The sequence below is a fragment of the Macrobrachium nipponense genome, chromosome 18, assembly GCF_015104395.2.
Source record: "Macrobrachium nipponense isolate FS-2020 chromosome 18, ASM1510439v2, whole genome shotgun sequence".
NCBI lineage: Eukaryota > Metazoa > Arthropoda > Malacostraca > Decapoda > Palaemonidae > Macrobrachium > Macrobrachium nipponense.
The window spans coordinates 65155580-65175451 of NC_087211.1; the positions used below are offsets into that span (position 1 = coordinate 65155580).

The 19872-nt window shown below is 48.8% G+C and overlaps 1 protein-coding gene across 1 annotated transcript in view; it reads right to left on the reverse strand.

The window, feature by feature from the left end:
- Positions 1-1574: 1574 nt before the first annotated feature.
- Positions 1575-19872, reverse strand: part of LOC135196624 (uncharacterized) — a 41567-nt gene continuing 23269 nt past the window's right edge. Inside the window, exon 9 of the mRNA XM_064223465.1 lies at positions 1575-1908. Coding sequence (XP_064079535.1) covers positions 1827-1908 — 82 coding nt within the window. The 3' untranslated portion in view covers positions 1575-1826. The remainder of the gene's footprint in view (positions 1909-19872) is intronic.

Below are 19872 nucleotides of genomic sequence, written 5' to 3' on the forward strand. Positions count from 1 at the left end.
CCTTCTTCTTCCTCGGCCGTGAAGCCTTGGAAGCTGAAGGGGAAGAGGCGGCAGCAGGCGACGACGAAGAAGACGATGACGACACCTTCCTCCTCTTCCTCTTCTTCTTCGTCAGCTTGCTCAGGACAGTCGTCAGATCCTCCATCCAGGACGGAGCCGGGGCAATTGACGAAGCAACACGGCCCGGCTGCACCTGTCCAGAAGGACCTGCGACTGGAGCAGCAACGACGTCGGCAGGGGCTGGTCCAGGTAAAGCAGGAACGTCAGGTATGGCAGGCACGGCAGGAACAGCAGGAGGTGGGGCAGCGGCCAGCGACTTCCTGGGTACTGGTGGCAGGTCCAGGGGCGAGCTCTTTGGGCACCAGAAGTCGGGGGCTGGGGCGAGAGCGGTGAACCCGGGCAGCGGTGTTACGACCCTCCTCGGAACACTAGGGAACGGCGCCTGCACTGCAGCTGAAGGGGTCACCGTAGCAATATGCTGCGTATAAACCAGGTGGGGAGGGGCGGCATACCCTGAGGTTGACACGGTGGTGGTGGTGGTGGTGGTTACCGGACCGTGCATGACCGGAGCAGAGCCACTCGCCAGGTGATGCAACAGCCCCCGAACACTCAGTGTCCCCTGGAGACCCAACGAGCACCACACCTGGCCGAGATCGTCACCCGCAGCAGTCGCACCTGAGGAGGCAAAAGTCGGGTTAGTAGGAGGGGTTTCCCCCCGCCCGGGGGGGGGACAAGTCCCACCCCGAGTACAATTGGATGTTGGGGTACCTCGCCCCCTCCTCCACGCTCGACGGATCGGGCGAAGAGAAGGAGCGAGAAACCCCCCCAAAGGGAAGGGGAAGCGCCATTAACGCGGGAAGCTGAGATGGGGGAGGGAAGGAACGAAGACAACGTGTCCGTGACCAGGGGAGTAGCTGGAGAACTTTCTGATGACTCCCTGGCAGGCTTACGTCGCTTCCTCCTCCCCTCAAAGTGCGCCCACTGCTCCTCCGACCACAAAACACAAATATCACAGGGCTCGGCGCGAGAGCATTCATGCCCCCGACACCGAGCACACAATTCATGAGGATCAACTTCCAAGAAGGAGCGGAAGGCCCCACACTTACGGCCCTCCACACCAGGGCAAATCCTGCGGCTGATGGGGGGGCGTGGGAACTCTCCAGCTCACGAGAATCCATTATAATAATAAAATACAAAGCACAAGTACTTACAGTATTTTACGGACACACAATAATTAGCAAACCAAGAAACAAAGCATACGACGAAAGGCGGACAGAGAGAAGTGGAGAACACGTCTGTCACCCAGCGTGGCCGAAAGCAAAGTGGATCTTCACCTCCCAGTCGCGCGGTGCGTCGACTGTCGGACAAGCAGTTAACTACCGAACTCCCTTGTTCGAAGCTTACGACCGGTTCCAGCTGCCGCAAGTTACATTCCTATTGTTAAAGGACCGATGGTTTGTATTGCGTATCGGAACAACTAAACATTATAGGAAGTAAGCTGATCCTTATGGATTATGGGTCCTCTATAAGTGGCATTTGGCAACTTCACCAATATAAGTATGTAAATATAAAAAAATAATTCACCATTTTATTCATCAAATATAAATGTACGTACAAAAATACACATAACACACTTAATAAGCTTGACATCCTAATACCTCTATATTTATCAAATGCTTTTAAATATATGGTAACTGTTGCTGAACATATAGCTTATAAGCTGATATTAAACACCACTGGCAAACAGCTGTGGTTTAAGAGAAGAAAGAAGGAAAACTGGTTCCTACTCAGAGATTTTCATTCTAATAAACAAACCTTGTAGAAAGTTACTCTTCTCTCTTTGCAACTATTTGTAAAGATGCTTCTTGTATAGCTAATCTGGAAGCCTGATTAACTTCTCTCTCATACCTGCAAAGAAAGAGAAGAACATATCACAATACAGTGGTACCTCGAGATAAGAATTAATCCGTTCCGAGGTGGCCTTCGTATCATGAGATTTTCGTATCTTGGAACACATTTTACATGTAAAATGGCTAATCTGTTCCAAGCCCTCCAAAAACACCCCAGTAAATTATATTTCCAGGCCTAAAACACATGTTCTAGGGTTACAGCGCCGATCCGACAGAAGAAATATGACTCCAAAAAGGCAAAATACTGTACATACTTGAGTAATATTCAACTGCATGTAATGTTCAACCCCATTTTTACTGCATATATTAGGACTTTAGCATATGTCCCTTAGCAATAAGCCTAGCCTATGTTAGCGGTTGCTACTGTAGCCTAGTCTATGATTCTGACATCTAAACCTAAGAGCTAAAGGCTTAGAATATGCCAATAAAATGTATAAATAATCAGTATGTACTCATTTCAAATAATTTTATTAATTAATCATACTATAATACACAAACAAACAAAAAAAACCTTCAAATCGATTGTTTACATTCAGCTCTTACCCGTCTTACGAGTATCGAATGAGCGCCAAGCAATCATTTTTTCCTAGCACACAGTAAGCCATAAATTGTCATTAGTATCTCTCTTCAACTAATGAAACTACCAACAGTATAATAACCATTCATTTCTATCTTTATTCTATCTTTACCTAATGGAGATACCGAGTTTACTGACAGCTATAATGAAACATACGTATACGTAACGTAAATAATAAAACAGAAGAAGAATTATAAAAAATACGTATTTGTTGGCAGTCTGATTTATTTTATATTTTGTGATATCTAATTCACAATTTTTTTTTATTTTTTTTTTAAATGTATTGCATGTACTCATTTCAAATAATTTATTTAAGTAACCATTAACTATAAAAAACAAAAAAAAAAACCTTCCAAACGTCTGTTTACATCCAGCACTTACAAGTATCGAACGATCGACAAGCAATCACTTTACACAGTAAGCCATAAATTTTCATTATCTCTCTTCAACTACTGAAACTACCAAACATGACAATTTGTCCAAAATTGCATTTTTCCTAACTATACAAACCTGAGGTTCCTTTTACAATAGGAAGGTACTAGCGGCAGCTGGATAGGTCGTAAGCTTTCGAACAAGGGGTTCGGTAGTTAACTGCTTGTCCGACAGGCGCGCGCGACTGGGAGGTAAACAATCACTTTTGCTTTTGGCCCAAGCAAAAACTGCAGAGTGAGGGGTGGCATGAGGTGGGACTATGTGTAAAAGGACCTCAGGTTTGTATAGTTAGGAAAAATGCAATTTTGGACAAATTGTCATTTGTTCCGACACGGCATACAAACCTTCGGTCCTTTTACAATAGGAAGACTCACTTCTTGGTGGGAGGAATCTGAGTCTTTTGTGAACAGACTGGTGTTCGCCCAACCTTGGCAATGCCTCCCTGGTCGTAAGAGCGAGGGAGGGATCCAAGCCTCTGTCCGATTGATCGGGGTGTGCACCGCAGGATCAATGGTCAGACCTCTGGACCAAGTACTAAGAGAGAGGCAAGCGTATCTCTTCGTACCAGCAAACAAGAACAAGTTCCTATTTGCAAGAGGCAACATAAAGTTATGGTTTGTCTCTTGTTGGCATCCACTTCCCCCCCTTGTAGGAGGAAGTGGTGGATATTCGCTCCCATCCCTAGTGAAAGGGATAGGATGGGGCTCTGTCGAGTAGCTCACCTGCATCTCGTCCTTATCCAGCAAGGTGATGACCGTATCCCTCTTACCCACACATTAGGGGGAGAAAAAGATAGGAAGAGAAGCCAGTCACTCTCTCATTCACTTATCTATTCTTACAGTCACACCAGGACTCGATGCTGTTCAGCCTGCTAGGGTCTGGGTTAGCTACACAACGTGTTGAGCAGCCACCCCACGGGTCCTAAGGAAAACGATCCAAGGACCTGTGGGCAATATCCAAAAGGTAGAAGGTGGTGCCAGTGGTCTGGTTGTACCAGACCCCTGCCTTCAGTACCTGCGCCACGGAGAAGTTCTTGTGTAACTCGAGGGAGTGTACTTCTAGGTCATCTTGGTGCTGACGAAGAGTCTTCAACACTCAGCCTGGGATGTCGAGTTTCTTCAGAAAGCGCGGTCGCGCTTTCACAGGACAAAGCAGCATCTCCTTCGCATCGAAGGCGGTAAAGTCCATTAGGGAGGGGATTGTGAAGGACTCTAACCGATCGTCAGGAACCGAAGGGTCTGAGTCTTCGCTACGAAGTCGGTACGAAATCGAGCGTCACGAATCCCCATCCCTGGAGCTTGACTTCGCAGGAAAAGTCATGCAATTACCTCAGAGGAAAAGAAGGGATGTCGTATGACCTATCCCTCTTCTCGACTTCGGTGATGTCCTGTACCCATACTGGTCTATCCGTCTGCAGCGAAGTGTCTCACATTCTCCTATCCCCATGCAGTGAAGTTCTTCTTCGGGTCGGAGTGGATAGGACACCGACACTCAATGGTGGGTGGTCGATGGTTTATGGGTACTGTGACAAGCCGTTAGGACGAAGAAAAGACTGTTATGGAACAACCGAACTAAGTCCACAGCGAAGTTCGTACTGACTTGGGCGTTCTGACAGCTGCCGACTGACTGCGTTCGGTAGGAGGCAAGTTGTCCAAGCACCCGAGCAAGTCACGTGACCTTCGCCTTAAAAGGGTTATGCCAAGAGACTAAACAAATAATTTGTTCGTCACCGATGCCAGAAGGCGAGGTGATGATTCTCTTAAGGCATATACCCAACAGGCGAAAGTCAATTGCCTTCTAGAGACCGAGGTCCCTGATGGCAAGATATCTCATAGTATAGTTGATTCTCAGCTAAGGAGAAACAACACTATGTGTCGTTGAAGACGAAGGTGTACAGAAAAAGCAACCTACGTCTTCACAGCTGAACCGAGAGAAGGATTCTCAAGATTCTGAACCTGTGCTACAAAGACTGAGAACGCTAACGATATTCCATTGCTGTCCGGTGAGGATCGTAGTTGCAATAAAAGCGGAGAGCTTTTCAGTAATGAAGAGACAGGGAAATACTGCCTGAAGAACTGCTTCTCATGGGCTGAACATTTGGAAGTAGAGCTGTCAGGTCGGAGAGTAGGCGATGTCTTCTGACACATCTGTTAATTCGGGGCGAGCAACATGAATAATTGCACACCTACGAATACGAGATATTTTGAAGACAAACTCAGATGTCTGCAAAAATCATTCGCATTATCGCGGTGCGATGCAGCGGGAGACTAGTACAGACTTCTGTTACCGTGCGGTAAACAGAAAGATGAAAGAGTCCAAGAGATATCTCTGTTGAAAATTCTCGCAATGTCGAAAGCGATGAAATCGAGCGTCACAGCAGTAGATGGTCCTTCATTATTGCAAAAATCCCCGTTAATCAGAGACCTAAGTCCATGATTGTTGGGCAGAGATACGGTTCGGTAGTCAATCAAACCAGGGGAGAGAGAGACGTAACCGACCGTGCATCTCCGAGACCTAGCTGATACTGAGCTGCTATCAGGCAGTCAATACGCAGTAGCTCTCGGTGACTCGTCATCCTGAGTTGCCAGGTAATCCATTATTCCACGAAGGAATACGTTCGGCTAGAACCATCGAGCATAAAGAATACGCTCTGAGCAATTATTTATTTAAACGAAAACGCGGATTTCGGTAAATACAAAGCTGATTTGGTGTTGTCATGACAATACCAAGTATCTAAAATCGAAACTGATAACTGCTGGGAGGTTGCACGGCAACCCCGAGTTGCAGTTCAATTAAGATACAATTCGTCTCGGTCACAAACCGTAGAGTTAACTACGGTATGCGCCCCTACCCCCCGGACAATTCAACTGTTAAAAGAATCATGTCGCGAGGGTAATATACGTAGTATATTGTAGGTTCTGTACCACGACCTCCATCCTAAATTCTTTTCCTCTCGAGGAATGAGAATAAGGATTGGAGATTGACCGCCTTCGTCTCTAGTCAAGAGAGTGAAGGAGAAGTCTTTCCCCAAAGGAAGCTCAAATGGGTGAACAGAATACCGAAGACGATAGCTTCAAGCCAAAACTGGAAGTTCCCACCCGTCCGTTCTTCTCTATTCCAGGTTAATCGCCTACTGTGAGATACTCTTCTTTCAGCAGCAGTCCTTCTTCCAAATGCTAGAAATTACAGGAATTCGAGCATAAGCGAGGTTCCAGATTATCGTGTAACAATTATCGGGGATTCTCGCTCACTTTGGACCGTGGTCTCGCCTAAGTGTTTGGAGATCGTAAAAAACTCGAACACTCTGAGTGCGCTAGAAATTCCGTAGAATTCTAAGCACTCTGCGAAACCCCCCACCGAATTCGTCAAACGATATCGGCTGGTGGTCCTCTCGATTCCCGTAGAAATCGAGAAAGGGGCAGGATCCCTCCTCAACGACCGGGGCTTACGTCAGGTAGGACCCGAAGGTCCCCCCCGGTAGCGCAGCCCCTAACGTGGGATCTTACAGAGAAATCTCTGTAGGATCCCTCCCCTTTCCCTCGTAGCCGTAAGGAGAGAGGGAATGGGGGAGGAATTGGCTACTGGCTCGCCTTCCCAGCGGAACTAGCAGTTGGAGAAGAAAAGGAGCAGCCATCGCCTTACGGCGATGGCCTCTCAGAGCCTGGGAAAACGTATCGTCAGGAGAAAACGTTTTCCCAAGGAGGGTTACGAACTCATACTGTAGGTAAGGGTCTGCCGCCACTGTGAACGTCGTCTGGGTGGGGCTGATCGACACCTGACAGGAGAGAGCCGATACCGTCCTCCGACCTCTTCCCAGTCCTCGTCGAGGTCGAAACCTCTCAGGAGGACCGAAGGGGTATTCAAATACGGTGTCCGAAGACACGTAGAAACGCCTCTGTCGCAGTAGAGGAGGTGAAGTAGCTTGTTCGACCGGCCAGAACTGAGAGAGCCTTCTTGTCCGGAGACGAGAGACTACTGGTTCAACACAGTCGGCAAGCTCCGATCGCGTCAGACCCTCCGTCGATTTGGGTTCCCTCTCGGGCCCCAAAACGACTCGAGCCGAGACGTGGCTCTGCTGGTGGGAGCGGCGATCCTTTCCCGAGGTCGTTGTGCTGACGAATCAGCGCCATAACCTCGGCAAAGTTCCTCTGGATCTCGGAAGTCACAGCATCTTGCAGAGTAGGACCGTTAAGCCCTTCGAACAAGAGCATATTCCGAGAACCTTCCTCCTAAGAAGGGGGAAACAGCGACAGCCCTCTCGGTCTTTTCCATCCACTTGCGCATACGTCCTGGCCGGTCCAGAACCGTGCCTGGCACGTAGGGCGCGTCGGTGGCCCGGGATCATGAGGGGCGCACCCCTCACGATCACTCCCCAATACCTCGCTCCTCCCGGTGTAACCCGAGGTGGTTGAAGGTACGGGGAGAGGCAGACCTGACGCTCCCTCCTCGCTCGCTGGCAGAACCAGCAGGCTTGGAGGGCTGCAGGCGATCGTCAACCCGCGGTGGCGATCGAGCTGCAGGCCTGGTCGAACCGTCTCGCTGTGGAGAACGGCTGGACTGAGCACAGCGGCCCCGATCTCGAGTGTCAGAAGAGCTGGTGCTGGTTGCCGTATCCGATCGCTCTCTGTGAGAGCGACGGTCAGGCGACCTGCAGGCTCCACTGTCACAGTGAGACCGGTGCTTTGTCCTCACGGCACGTCACGTCGCTGGTTCCAGCCGTGGCTGGCACCGGCGAACGGTACCTTTTCCCAGCCTCAGCCCGTGGCCGGTCGTGGACCGTCACGTCCCCGGGTAGCCAGCTGGTCGCCGCGAGAGCGAGAGCTGGTCTGGTGAGAATCGCGTGAGCAGCTGTCACCAGTCCTTCCGCCCCGTGCCGTGAACCTGACGCTGAGCGGGCTCAGAGGTCTGGTTCCTGGCTGCACGGTCGCTGGTAGGCGACCGTACACTCGGTACCTCCCGTCGCGAACGAGAGGCCGAGACGGACCCTGATGCAGTGGCAGAACCACTGACACCAGGCGAGGAAGTACCGGTGTTAGCCGGTACCCCTCTGGTCCCCGTAGTCTTCTTCCTTGCGGAAAGAAGAGACGGCCCCGCTCCGAAGGAGCAGGGGAGGACCAGCGGAAGGAACCCTCCCGTCCCACCGAGGTGAGACGGGTCCCGAGAAGCTCCCGAGGGAGACTTCTTAGGAGGGAGGAGGCAACCTTCTTCTTCCTCGGCTGTGAAGCCTTAGAAGTCGAAGGGGAAGAGGCGGCAGCCGACGACGATGAAGAAGATGAAGACGACGACGACGACACCTTCCTCCTCTTCTTCGTCAGCTTCCTCAGGACAGACGTAAGATCTGCTATCCAGGGCGGAGCCGGGGCTGCTGTAGCCGAAGCCACAGGGCCCGGACGCACCTGTACAGACAGACCAAAGTCTGGGGTAGTACCACCACGAACAGGGACAACGTCAGCAGGTATGGGCATCTCAGGAACAGCAGCACAGCCAGCACAGCATCGGTAGGGACAGCCAGCGCAGCAAGCGGCAGGGACAGCCAGCGCAGCAACGGCAGGGACAGCCAGCGCAGCAAACTGCATGGACAGTCAGCCCAGAATCGGCAGGTACGGCACGGCAGCACCGGAAAAACACAGGAATGGAGCAGCAGCCAGCAACATCCTGGTACCGGCGGCAGGTCCAGGGGCGAGCTCTAGGGCAGCGGAAGTGTGGTCGCGGCAGCGCGGCAACCACGAGCGGCGGCGGCACGCCCCCCTCTCGGTACGGCGAACGGCACTTCACAGCGGCTGTAGGCAAGACTGTTACCACGTGAGGCGAGTACACCAGGTGAGGAGGGACGTCGTCACCTGGAGCGTGGTCACCACTCCATGGGTGACCGCAGTAGGCCCAGACAATAGAACCGGCAGCCCCGGACACTAGCACGCCCTGCAAATGGAAGGACGCCCATACCTTGCCAAGGTCCACCCTCGTGGCAATAGCACCTGCGGAAATAACAGTAGTAGTTAGATTAGTGGGGGGGGAAGTCCCCTCGCGCGGGGGGGTGAGCCCCACACCGAACGAGTGGAAGACCCCGAATACAATTGTACATCGGGCACCGAGCGCCCTCCCCCATGCGCCCGAAGGATTCGGGCGAGGAGAAGAACCCACCCCAGATAACCCCCCCCCCCCCCCCCCCCCCCCCCCCCCCCCCCCCCCCCCCGCAAGGGGAAGGTGGGATCTGTGGGAGCTGCGCGGGGGGGGGGGGGGGGGGGGGGGGGAATTCTCGCTTAACCCCCACCCCCGCACAGCCCCCATGTACCCAAACAATCAATAATAAGGAGCCCAAGAGAGCAATCGTGCCCTCGGCCCGAATGCAAGGGCATAAGGATCAATTCCCTGACTGAGCGGAACTTGAACCAAATAAATATTGATGCAATCAATAATAAAAGGAATAAAATGAAAAAGAATCTTGCATTACGATTCACTTCACAATGAATAAGGGCTCGGATCGAGCGCATTAGTAAAAGGTCCATTCCCGATTATGAACGGAAACCTTGATCCATAATGAATTGATGCAATCAAAATATATATGAAAATGAAAAAGAATACTGTGCTTGCGATTTCACTTCATACAAAATAAAAAGGGGAAGGATCAATTCCCGGGAAATAGCGGAAACATTGATCCAAGTAAATAATGCAATCTCAATAAAATATGAAAATGAAAAAGAACTGCACTTGCGATTTCACTTCATTCAAATAAAAAGGGGAAAGGATCAATTTCCGGGTAAGAGCGGAAACTGATCCAAAATGAGTATTGCTACAATCAAAATAAATATATGAAAATGAAAAAGAATACTGTACTTGCGATTCCACTTCCATACAGAATAAGTTTTTGTGCCGAGCGCATTCGCTCGGCAACGAGCATACAGGTCAAAAAAATATAAATGAAAAGGGCACTTACTTACGATTTTCATCTACACATTTCCAACCAAAATATAAGCTCGGAGCGAGCGCTCTCCCGCCCTCGGCACCGAGCATACACAATACGAGGATCATTTCTGGGAAAAATGAATTCCCGCACTTACGCCCTTCAGTCCCGGCCACTCGGGTAATCGGAGGGCGTGGAGAAACCAAGATCCTTTAATTCACAATTGAATTCAATGGAAATAAATATGAAATGATTATACTTACAATTCAGTTTCACTAGATAAATAGAAAAAGAAAAACACAACCATGCGAAAGCAACGACGATGAAGCGGGCAGAGAGCGATGATACACGTCTACACGCCAGCAGGCCGAAAGCAAAAGTTTGTTTACCTCCCAGTCGCGCGGCGCGCGCGCCTGTCGGACAAGCAGTTAACTACCGAACCCCTGTTCGAAAGCTTACGACCTATCCAGCTGCCGCTAGTACCTTCCTATTGTAAAAGGACCGAAGGTTTTGTATGCCGTGTCGGAACAAAGTATAATACCATGTTCATTTTCTATTCTTTATTCTATCTTACCTAATGTTTTTTTTTTATTAAATGTATTGCATGAATAAGTTTGTTTTTTCAATTTACAGCATCCTTTTACCAATAGAATACTTAAAGCACAAGGGGTAGATGCTGACCAATAGGAGAGCAGGACCTTATGGGGTGACTAGCATCAGGAACCAATGGGAGAGCAGGAGGATGGTGGCGAGTTTACTCAGATGGCGGCGCGGGAGTTTTAAAATTGTTCTCGGTGGTCCGGGCGAATCTCGGGACTTTCCGGCAACAACCTTTTGTATTTCTTGAAAACTTTTCGTATGTAGAGCAGTAAAATTTTTCGCATTGGCTTTCGTATCTCGAGTTTTTCGTAAGTAGAGCCTTTCGTATCTCAAGGTACTACTGTACTATTGAACAGAATGGTAATCTCCACCCCCCAAAAAAATTCTGCAACAACCTCACAAATTCAAATGAAATATATAACTTTTAAGAATAAAAGTATATTTTTTTTACACAAATTTGACATTTGGAAAATTACCAACATCTGTAATTCTTAAATGTCCCGAACACTGTAGTCTTTTATCTAAGAGGCATGAACATGGCCACAAGGATTCACAGTAGTCAACTGCCCACTTTTTGTGTTGTCTGTAATGCTACTTGCAAGTAATTAGTGGAGGAAGAAGAAACATTATGCAATAAGTCTGCATGAAAAATTCAACACTGAATTTTTAAAAATTTAATTAGTTCGGCCAATAGCTAGTCATTCACATATAACCTGAATATCAATTGAAATAAGGGGTATACCAAGTTGCTGATGGATGCATGAAGATCTCCTAGCATAAAAAGTTAGCACAGAACCTGAGGATCTGATAGGAACAGGAAATCAGTTATGTAAGTTAGAAACCCTATCAAGAAGCAAAAAAAGTTGTTAGCAGTTGAGTGCTTGATTACAAATCTCAGTAAAACAAATCACTTATCATTTGTGTGAGATATAGTAAGAAACAAGTGGCAAGCACAGAGCTACTTAAGGATGACTGATAGTACTGGCTGGGGACTGAAGACTTGGCATTACACACAATACTGATGGATGCCTGAAAGACAGCACACAAGACAGGAAGCAGAAAAGGGCCAGAAGCAGTAGTACATGGACAGGAGAACTGGTGTGAAGAGCAAAGCAGGACCTACAGGAGTTGCTAAATCAGGGAAATCTAAACAGATCCTGAAGGAGTGGCAGGGAGGCACTAGGCAATGTCAAGCTCTCTGCCTGTATTGACTAGAATGAAGGAAACAATGAAGTTGTCAAACATTTGCATTGGGAAGACACCTGATTATGGATGCTCCTGGGAAGGAACAACAGCAAGGCAAACCCAGCTAGTAACAGAAACATACATTCTACAGCTGTATAGAATGGGAAAACATGCAGTCCCCACTGTATCATTACGGCCCACTCTAAAGAAACAGGTAGTCATGGGAGCTTGACTCAATGAAAATAAATCAAAAGATCCCAAGAAAGTCAAGGAAAAAAATAATTGGAAGTACACAGTAGTATCTTGGTGACACTCAAAAGAGAATTTTCAACTGAAGAAATGCCAACCTTCTTCATCAGTGCCACTCTAACTCAGTCGAGGCAAAATTCCAGTGGACTGGAGACCAATCCTGTCCTAAGAAAACATTAATTTTTGGAATCAAATAGTCCCATCAAAAAGTGTACCTGTATCTTATTAAATCTCTGTAAAAGATGGCATGCAAAAACCATGTCAATACACCTTGTGGAAAGCCTAATGCAATGGAGAAAACAATTGTAAGTAATATGAAGAAAAATCACTCTTAAAACAATTTCACTAGACTGCAGGAGAAAATCCAAAATATAATAATTAGGCAAACTATTCACTACTATGTGCAAGTGGAAAATACAAATTTTGGGAAATTAAGGTAAAGGCTTCAAAAATTATTTTGTTTCATGATCAAAAAAATTTCAACAGTTTGGCATATCATAAAGAGCAGTGGTTCTAAAACTATGGGTTGTGAGATAAATTTTGATGGGTTGCAGGGACACAGGAAAATGATCATGTTTTCAGTTACTTAATTGAATTCTTCTTTTAACTACAAATTACTTATGTAATTTGTAAAGCAGTGCCAAGGATACCAATAGTTTGATTTTATGAATGAATAGCTGAACACTTTCTTTTTTCCATAACAAAATGATATTGTTAGTATACAATAAAGTTTTGTACATACTTACCTGGCAGATATATACTTAGCTTAGGTCTCTGACGTCACGACAGAAAATTCAAAACTCGCGGCACACGCTACAGGTAGGTCAGGTGATCTACCTTACCCGCTGCTGGGAGGCGGGTGTAAGAAACCAGTCCCCCTTTCTTTGTCAGGTTATTTTCTTCCACCTGTCTCCTGAGGGGAGGCTGGGCGGGCCATCAATCGTATATACTGCCAGGTAAGTATGTACAAAACTTTATTGTATACTAACAATATCATTTTTTGTACATGAACTTCCCTGCCAGATATATACTTAGCTGATTGACACCCTTGGTGGAGGGAAAGAGACACATACTTACTTAGAAAGTGGGGACAACACATGTTAAAGGAATACATAATATAAACCTCTGGTTCTTACCTGATTTAGGCAGAAGACTTGATAGTTACTGTCTATTAGTCTGCGTTGCCTAAAGAGTCTCAGCGAGGGCGTGACCTATGGCTGAAGGACTCTTTGGGTCTACCAATGGGAACTGAGTCCACTTACTTGGCAGAATCCAAGCAGGATCTGGTCCATGGGGATCAACCCCGCTTACATGCCAGAGCCTATCACTACCAATTGCAAGGAGCCTCAAGCACAAACCGATCACCTAACCAATTACTAACATTAGTATACGAAAGAAGGAGCTGCCTCCTGCAACTTCCTTCGTACAACCAAAAACTCAAACTTAAAACTAACAGGGAAAAAGGATTAAAAAGGATGTGTTTCAGCTCCCTGCCCCAGCACTGAATCCGCCGATACGTAAGGGCCTAGCCCAAAACACTTATCATACGTAATCGATACGTCCCTTAGGTAGTGATTAGAGAAGACTGATTCACACCTCCAAAAAGTGGCCTTCATAAGGTTTTGTAATGACAAATTCTTCTTGAAAGCCAAAGACGTCGCGATGGCCCGTACTTCGTGCGCCTTGACTTTCAGAAGGTTAAACTGTTGCTGATTGCAAGAAGTGTGTGCTTCTCTAATAATATTCCTGATAAAGAATGAGAGTGCATTTTTAGATAAGGGCCTACTGGGGTCCCTTACAGAGCACCAGAGATTGCTCTCATTAGCGGCAAGTCTTTTCTTCCTCTGAAGATAATATTTCAGGCTTCTCACCGGGCAAAGAGATCTCTCCTCTTCTGTCCCAACTAAGGAGGATAAGCTTTTGATTTCGAAGCTCCTGGGCCACGGCGAAGAAGGGTTTTTCTTTTATTCTTGGCTAGGAAAAGCCGGCAAGAAATAGCAAACCGCGGAGCCTCCTTGGAAACCTACCTCACCTTCTAGAGCCTGCAGCTCGCTGACCCTCTTCGCTGACGCTAACGCACAGAGAAAAAGAGTCTTCATCGAAAGGTCTCTGAACGAAGCAGCATGGGGAGGTTCGAACCTTGAGGACCTCAGGAAGAGCAGCACGACATCAAGATTCCAGCTAGGCACTAAGGAGGAGGTTCTTTTAACCGTTTCAAACGATCTGATTAAATCATGGAGGTCCTTGTCCTCAGATATGTTTAATCCTCTATGACGAAAACTGAGGAAAGCATGCTCCTGTATCCCTTGATGGTGGAGACAACCAACCCGCATTTTTCCCTCAGGAAGATAAGGAAATCTGCAATCTGAGTCACAGAGGTACTGGAGGAGGAAACTTTATGAGTCCTGCACCAGCGTCGAAAAACATCCCACTTCGACTGGTAGTACTCTAGATGTGGTGAAGGTCTACGTGCATTGGCAATAGCCCTTGCAGACTTTGCCGAAAAGCCCTTAGCTCTGACGAGACTCTTGATAGTCTGAATCCAGTCAGACTGAGAGAGGGAGGTTTTTGTGAAACCTGTCGAAGTGGGGCTGTTTGAGCAGATCGACTCTTAGAGGTAGGGATCTTGGGACATCCACCAGCCATTCCAGTACCTCTGTGAACCAGTCGTGGGCGGGCCAGAACGGAGCTATCAACGTCATCCTTGTTCCCTCTGACGCTGCGAATTTCCTTAACGTTTCCCCTATAATCTTGAAAGGCAGGAACGCGTAAAGATCCAGATTCCTCCAATCCATCAGGAATGCATCTATTGCCACTGCTCTTGGGTCTGCAATAGGGGAGGGGGCAGTATAGATCTATACCGCGCATTCCTGGAGGTCGCAAATAGATCAGAAGATGGGGCCTGCCCCACGTCCTCCACAGCTCCTGGCATACGTCCGCGTGCAGAGTCCACTCTGAGGGAAGGACTTGATTCCTTCTGCTTAGCAGATCCGCTCTGACATTTCTTTTCTCCCTGTACGAACTGGTGAGAAGCCTTATGTTCCTTTCCTCTGACCACAAGAGGAGCGATCTCGCTGTCTCGTACAGGGAGAAAGAGTGAGTCCCCCCCTGTTTCCGAACGTAAGCCAGGGCTGTAGTGTTGTCGGAGTTGATCTGAACATATTTCCCTTTTACGAGGGGTTCGAAGGTCTTGAGAGCTAACCAAATCGCTGTTAGCTCCTTCTTGTTGATGTGCCAGACACCTGATCCCCCATCCAGGTGCCTGACACTTCTCTCGACCCGAGAGTAGCTCCCCAACCTTTGTCCGAAGCGTCTGCATACAACACTAGGTTGGGGTTCCGAACCTGCAAGGAAAGGCCTTCCTTGAACAATAGAGGGTCTAGCCACCAACGTAGATCCTCCTTTATCTCTTGCGAAATCTTGAACGCAAAATCCAGACCTTGAGATTTCCGATCCCAGTTCCTCGTCAGGAAGAACTGTAGGGGTCTGAGGTGCAACCTTCCTAGAGAAACGAATTGCTCCAGCGAGGAGAGTGTCCCCAACAGACTCATCCACTCCCTCGCTGTGCATACATCTTTCTCTAGAAAGATTGCTACCTTCTCCACAAACCTCTTCGGGTCCTCTCTGGGGCGGATACGCCCGAAAAAAACCTGAGAAGCCATCAGAATCCCCAGATAGATACGCTCTTGACTGGGGATTAGCTGTGACTTCTCGAAATTCACTAGCAAACCCAGAGAAGCTGCTAGAGCCAACGTCAACTCCCCCCCCCCCGTAAAGAAAAAAGTCCGTCCTCCAGACATTTCTCCTTGGATTTGGCCCTGATAAGCCAATCGTCCAAGTAGAGGGAAATCCTCACTCCCTCGAGATGAAGCCACTGGGCAACGTTCTTCATCAGTCCTGTGAATACTTGGGGGGCCGTGGAAAGGCCGAAGCATAGGGCCCTGAACTGAAAAACGTTCCCTCCCCACATGAATCTGAGATTTTGCGAGAAGGATGGATCGGCACATGGAAGAAGAGTAAGCGTCCTGAAGGTCCAGCGACACCATCCAGTCCCCGGGACGAAGAGCTGCTAAGACTGATGACGTCGTCTCCATAGCGAACTTCCTCTTCTTCACAAAGACATTCAGGGCGCTTACGTCCAGAACCGGTCTCCATCCTCCTGAGTTCTTGGGAACTAGGAACAGACGGTTTGTAGAACCCCGCTGAAAGAGGGTCCTGAACCATCTCTATTGCCTCTTTCTCTAACATCAGCTCTACCGCTAGAGCGAGGGCTTGATTCTTAGTGGGTCTTTTTGTATTTGGCCACCAGTGCCCTTGGAGTGGTGGTCAAGGGTGGTCTCGAAATAAAGGGAATGAGGTATCCCCTTTGATGATCGCGAGGGACCAGTTTTGTCTGCCCCCCGTTTCGTGCCCAGACATCTGCAAAGTTCAGAAGTCTGGCACCCACAGTTTGTCTGGAGGACACCCGAACTATTTCTTGGCCCTAATAGACCGGGAGAAGGTCCTTCCTCTTCTAGGTGGTCTCGAACCTCTGGAGGAAGAAGAGCGACGAACGAATCCTCCTCGAAAGGGTTCTTGCCTACTTTGAGCCTCTTTCTTCGTCTTCTGCTGAAACGAAGGTTTCGGAATTCTAGCCAAGCGAGCTAGCATATCCTGCGTCGCTTTTGCTGATAACGAGCTGGAGATATCGTTAATAGTCTTCTTGGGGAAGAGTTGCGGGGAAAGCTGTGAATACAGCAAGGAAGCTCTCTGTGCGTGAGAAACCGCCTTGGTAAGAAAAGAGCAGAAAACGGCCCTCTTCTTTACCACTCCTGCACCAAAAAGTGAAGCAATTTCCCCGGAAACCGTCTCTCACTACCTTGTCCATGCAAGACAGAAACTGCGTGGAGGTCTTCTTCAGGCGAAAGAGTGTCATGCTCTTGAGTCCTCTTAGCCAACACTCCCAGGGTCCAGTCAAGAAAGTTAAAAACTTCTAAGACTCGGACATTCCCTTCAGAAGGTGATCCAACTCGCTCATACCCCACGTCGTCTTCGCAGAATTCAGCGCCGAGCGACGTGCGGAATCGACCAACGAAGAGAAGTCCGAGTCTGCAGAAGAGGGAAGAGTTAGACCCAAGGGCTCTCCTGACTCGTACCAGAACCCCATCTTACCCGTCAGCTTGGACGGGGGGAAAAGAAAAAACTGTCTTGCCCTTCTCTTCTTTTGAAAGCAACAGCCATCGTCAAAGTTCTTCATAGCCTTCTTCATAGACATGTAGGGCTTCATCTTAACGCTGAAGACTTCTTAGCCGTATTGGTCGTTGAAATAAGGACGGAGGAGACGGAGAAGCAACGGCCGAAAGAGACTCCCCAAAATCTTGCAAGAGGAGGTCTGTAAGTCTCTTATACGAAGAAACCGAAGCATCCTTGGGCAAATCTTCCTCCGAATCAGCAACAAATTCTTCCGAAGAATGACGTCTAGAAGCTCTACTGCCCAGAGGTAGAGCTAATCCTTGAGAGCCCGCCTGTTCGGAGAGCGACTACTAGGGCAGCGCCTACTGGAAGAAAAACAAACCACCGGGAGAGCGCTTACACTGGGGAGCGCCTACTTTGAGAGCGCCTCCCAGGAGAGAGCCTACTAGGAGAGCGCCTAGTTGTTGAGCGCCTACTAGGAGAGCGCCTACTTTTGAGAGGCCGCCTCCCAGGAGAGAGACTACTTGGTGAGCGCCTGCTAGGAGAGCGCCTACTTGGGGGAGCGCCTTACAAGTGGAGGCCCGTCTGTCGGAAACAGATTCTAACTCCACAGAAGAGCGTCTGGATAAGGGAGAGCGCCTATCAGGCTCTCTGCGCCTGCTAGACTCTTGGCGCCTGCCATCCTCAATACGCCTGCCAGGCTCTTGACGCCTGCCACGGGGGAGAGAAAAACATCACCGATGAATCCCTGTCAGAAGCGCGGCGCTTACAAGGCTCTGAGCGCCTATCCAATCGGAGTGATCTAACGGAGGAGAAAACTTCCGTTGCCGCCTACCAGGCTCTTGGCGCCTACTAGGCTCTTGGCGCCTACTAGGCTCTTGATGCCTACTAGGCTCCGAGCGTCCGTCAAAAGGAGACGTGGCCAGGCGAAGAACTCTTCTTCGCTCCTGACGAAAACGAGGCTCTTGACGTCTGTCAAGCTCTTGACGCCTACTGAAAGAGGAGCGGAAATCCTGAGGAGAGAGCCTGTCTGGCTCCTTACGCCTTACATGCTCACAACTCTTGCTGGGAAGAGAGGAGCTACTCGGAGAAAGATCCCGAGCTCCAGCCTGCACTTCTTCTGACCTCCTACTAACAGGCTCAAAAGCTCTTCTAGCCAACGGAGATTTAGCCGAAGGAACGTTCTTAGACTTCTTCACCGGAAGTGAGGCGTCCTTCCGACGATGAGAAGTCCGGCAATAGACTCCGCTAAAGCCGCAATCTGCGCCTGCAGACCCGCCAGGATACGCGCAGGAGATCTCTTAAACTCCTCTACAGGGGACGAAGTCCGAGAGCGAACAGGAGAAGCGTAACCGGACGAAATCTTGGTTCTCTTGCGTTCCACTTCTGGCTCTTCCGCGAAGGATTCGGGGCTGGAAGGAAGGGCGCAAGGATCCTTCCAGGGACCTCTGAGGGCGAGACGACTCCGATGCGCTCCATCTACGCTGAGGAGAAGGCGACGAAGATGACGAGAAGCACTGGCGCAACAACTCCTTGGTTCGATCCAAGGCAGCCTGGGAACGAGCAACAGGAACTGCCGAGGGACGCCTGACCGGTGGGGGTTCTCCCTAACCTTCCTGCGGCTTTCAACTTTCCTCCTCCACTGGTCTGGGAGTCTGGAAGAGGTCTAGGTTTAAACTAGGTTTCTTACTTCAGAATCATCCATGATTATAGATATGTAAGAGAAATCCAAAAGAAAAAATCCAAAAAACAGTCCAAAATGACAATTTGTCGAAAATTGCATTTTTCCTAACTATACAAACCTGAGGTCCTTTAACAATAGGTAACTATAGGAAGTAACTAGCGGCAGCTGGACGGTCGTAAGCTTCGAACAAGGGGAGAACGGTAGTTAACTGCTTGTCCGATCGTGCGCGCGCCCGCGCGCCCAAGAGGTGAAGAATCACTTTTGCTTTAGGCCCATGCAAAAAGTTGCAGAGTGAGGGTGGCATGAGGTGGGACTATATGTAAAGGACCTCAGGTTTGTATAGTTAGGAAAAATGCAATTTTCGACAAATTGTCATTTGTTCCGATACGTAATACAAACCCTCGGTCCTTTAACAATAGGAAGACTCACTTCTTGGTGGGAGGAATCTGAGCCTTTTTGGTGAACAGACTGGTGCTTCGTCCAACCCTGGAGTGCCTCCCTGGTCGTAAGAGCAAGGGAGGGATCCAAACCTCTGTCCGATTGATCGGGGTGTGCACCGCAGGATCAATGGTCAGACCTCTGGGCCAAGTACTAAGAGAGAGGCAAGCGTATCTCTTCGTACCAGCAAGCAAGAACTTGTTCCTGTTTGCAAGAGACAATCATAAATGATGGTTTGTCCTCAATTTGGCATCCACTTCCTCCCCCTTGTTGGAGGAAGTGGTGGATATTTACTCCTATCCCTACTGAAAGGGATATGGATGGTGCTCTATTGAGTAGCTTCAACCTGCATCTCGTCCTTACCCAGCAGGGTGACGACCGTGTCCCTCTACCCAAAGGTAGAGGGAAGAAAAGATGGGAAGAGGAGCCAGTCACACTCTCATTCCTCATCCATTCTTACGGTCACACCAGGACTTCGATGCTGTTCAGCCTGCGAGGGTCGGGTGGGTTATCTACACAACGTGTTGAGCAACCACCACGGTTCCCAAGGAAAAGATCCAAGGAACTGTGGGCAATAACCTGAAGGTAGAAGGAGGTGCATGCGGTCCGGTTGGACCAGGCGCCTGCCTTCATTACCTGCGCCACGGAGAAGTTCTTGCGGAACGCGAGAGAATGATGAAGAGGCGTCCACACTCATCCTGGGTGTCGAGTTTCTTCAGACAGC